Here is a 2,872-nt window from a genome sequence, read left to right as displayed (position 1 = left end):
CACAGCACGGACCTCCCACCCCCCCAGAGGGATCAGCCACGTAGGGCTGTGGGGAAACCCCCCCCTCTGTCTGCCCCTGTGGTTTGGGGAAAACACCCCCTGAGCCACTGGAAAGGGCACCCACGGTTTGGGGGGACCCCACCCTGTGCCCCCCTGCCCGCAGCCTCCCCCGGTACCTGTGGGTGCCCAGTGGGCTCCTGGACCACGACCTCAAGCGAACCTTCGGCCACTTCCAGGAGCGCCGGGTGCCCGTGAGTGCCCAGGGGGCCGTGGGGGGGTGGGCAGGGGGCTGGGAGGTGATGTTGGGGGGGTCACCCTGTTTGTCCCACAGCGCCTGTGCTGGCACCACCCGGGCGGGGGGGACCTGCTGAGAGCCGCCGGCTTCCACCCGGCCTCGGAGCCGGGCAGCGAGGACGTGAGGTGGGTCCCAGGGGGCCCCCGGGGGGAGGGCTGGGGGTGTCACCCCGGCCTGGCCCCACCCGGGGGTCCCTGTGCCCCCCAGGTGCCTGGAGATGCTGCTGCTGGGGGGCCACGGGCCCTGCGTTCTGGCCGACACGGCCGAGCTGCCCTCGCCCGCCGACATCCAGCTCGCCCACCTCAAGCTGCGGGCGCTCTGCCTGCCCGGTGAGCAGCACGGGGGGGCCCCCGGGGACCCCCAAACCCACCGGGGAGAGGGGGGCCTTCCTCCCGCTGACCCCTCATCCTGTGGGATCCAGGAGCGGTGGGGGAGGAGAAGTGGCTCTCGGCCCTGGAGGGGACACGCTGGCTGGATCACGTCCGGTGAGAGGGTGACAAGGAGGGGCTCTTTGGGGTGCAGGGGGGTATTTTGGGGTGTAGGGGGGATATTCCCCTAAAACCCCACTCCCCACAGCGGGATGTCCCCCTCCAGGTGGCTGTGGGGCAATTGGGGGCACTGTGGTGTGTGCGGGAGCCCCCCAGGGTGGGCTGCAGCCCCCCCGGGCAGGTGACTGTGGCATTTTGGGGTGCCCTGACCTCTCCCTTTTGCCCCCCAGCACCTGCCTGAGGAAAGCTGTGGAGGTGGTATCGCTGCTGGCGGGGAGACGCTGCTCTGTGGTCCTGCAAGGTGGGGGCACCGGGAGGGGGGTGCAGGAGGATGGAAAGGGGACACCCCCCTCTCACCACCTCACCCCCCAGAGCCCTCGGACCGGGACCTGAACTGCCTGCTGGCCTCGCTGGTGCAGCTCCTGGGGGACCCCCACGCCCGCTCCTTGCCCGGCTTCCAGAGCCTGGTGCAGCGGGAGTGGGTGGCAGCCGGACACCCCTTCCCGCGCCGCCTGGGGCTGCTCCGCCGGGACACCCCCCGTGAGGAGGTGAGACACCCATCCCTGTCCCCACGGGGTGACAGGAGCCAGGACCCCCCATGGTTAGGAGGAGGTGAGACCTCCCCCATCCCCATCCCCACGTAGTGTCCCCCCGCAGGCCCCCGTGTTCCTGCTGTTCCTGGACTGCACGTGGCAGCTCCTGCGGCAATTCCCGGCGGATTTCGGCTTCACCGAGGCGTTTCTCCTGGCGCTCCACGACAGCAGCTTCAGCCCCTACTTCAGCACCTTCCGCTTCAGCTGCCAGCGGCAGCGGGGCCATGGCAGCCCGGTGAGGGGACCAGAGGGCACTCCTGCATCCCAAACTGGGCAGGGACACCCCCAAACCCTCCCATTTCACCCCTTCTCCTCCCCAGCGCCTCGGTGTCCCCATCCCAAACTGGGCACTGACCCCCCCCCCGACTCCATCTCTCCCTGCAGCCCCGGCCCCGCAGCCAGACCTACCGCCCGGTGGGTGGTTGGCAGGACCCCCCGAGGGGGTCTGGGGGGCACAAGAGGGGCCCCTCCACCTGCCCCTTCCCCTCGGTCTGGGCCTGGGGGCTGCGCTACAGCCGGGAGCAGCGGGAGCGATTCCGGAACCCCGCGGGACCCTCGGCCCCCGCCGAGCCCCCGGCCCCGGACGGGGTGAGTGAGGCTGGTCTGGGGGGGCTGCACCCCTTGTTTGCCCCCCATTTGCCCATCCAGCTGGCTTTTCCCTCCCTTTTTTCGCTAATCCCTATTTTCCCTCCCTGCCCCATTTTTTCCTTTCCCAATTTATCCCCCCCCCTTTTTTCCTTAATCCATATTTCCCTGCGTTTTCCCTTCCCTCCCTGCTGATTTCCCCTCTCCTTTTTTTTCCCCTAATCCCTATTGCCCACCATTCCTCTCCCCCTCTGCTGGATTTCCCCCCATTTCCCCTAATCCCTGTTTTCCCCCCTTTCCCAGCCTGCAGCCCCCTGCCCGTGGCGGGGGGCCGGGCCCGTGCTGGCGCTGGCCAAGGGCTCGTTGTGCCCCCACCCCCTGCCCTGGCGGAGCGGCCGCCCCCCCCCGCGCCCCCCACAGCAGGACACCCCCCTGGAGAGCCGGGGGGCACGGGGGGGCATCTCGGGGGGCTCCCGGCCCCCCCCGGGGCTGCTCCTGCCCTGCACGGCCGGACCCTGCGTCCGGCTCTGGCACCGCTGCTACCTCAGGGGGCTGCCCCAGGAACAGGTACCGGGATGGGGGGAGCTGGGGGGGTCCTGTTTCAGGGGGGTCTCGCTTTGGGGGGGTCTTAACCTGTCCTGCTGCTTGGGCTGGAGGGGACAGTGGGGGGGTTCTTGTATGGCCGTGCCCATCCGGACCCCGTGTCTGTCCATCCATCCCCATTCGTGTCCCCTGTGTCCATCCGTGGGATGGATGGATGGATGGATGGATGGATGGATGGATGGTGGATGGATGGATGGATGGATGGTTGGGGGGACCCCATGTCCATCCATCCTGCCCCATCCATGTCCCTGTTCCATGTCCCTGTGCCCATGTCCCTGTCCCTGTCCCATTCCCGTGTCCCTGTCCCG

The 2,872-nt window shown here is 69.1% G+C and overlaps 1 protein-coding gene across 1 annotated transcript in view; it reads left to right on the top strand.

The window, feature by feature from the left end:
* The window catches only part of MTMR11 (myotubularin related protein 11), a 6,285-nt gene that overhangs the window by 2,836 nt on the left and 577 nt on the right, over nucleotides 1-2,872 (top strand). The window contains exons 6-14 of the mRNA XM_017839369.1: nucleotides 164-251; nucleotides 332-420; nucleotides 503-624; nucleotides 717-780; nucleotides 1,014-1,084; nucleotides 1,156-1,331; nucleotides 1,441-1,611; nucleotides 1,761-1,964; nucleotides 2,265-2,528. Of these exons, the coding sequence (XP_017694858.1) occupies nucleotides 164-251; nucleotides 332-420; nucleotides 503-624; nucleotides 717-780; nucleotides 1,014-1,084; nucleotides 1,156-1,331; nucleotides 1,441-1,611; nucleotides 1,761-1,964; nucleotides 2,265-2,528 (1,249 nt within the window). The remainder of the gene's footprint in view (nucleotides 1-163; nucleotides 252-331; nucleotides 421-502; nucleotides 625-716; nucleotides 781-1,013; nucleotides 1,085-1,155; nucleotides 1,332-1,440; nucleotides 1,612-1,760; nucleotides 1,965-2,264; nucleotides 2,529-2,872) is intronic.

Source organism: Lepidothrix coronata, unplaced genomic scaffold (assembly GCF_001604755.1).
Source record: "Lepidothrix coronata isolate B3197 unplaced genomic scaffold, Lepidothrix_coronata-1.0 Scaffold405, whole genome shotgun sequence".
Lineage (NCBI taxonomy): Eukaryota > Metazoa > Chordata > Aves > Passeriformes > Pipridae > Lepidothrix > Lepidothrix coronata.
Note: the sequence above shows the minus strand (reverse complement) of the source record. Positions and strands in the feature narration are given on the sequence as shown.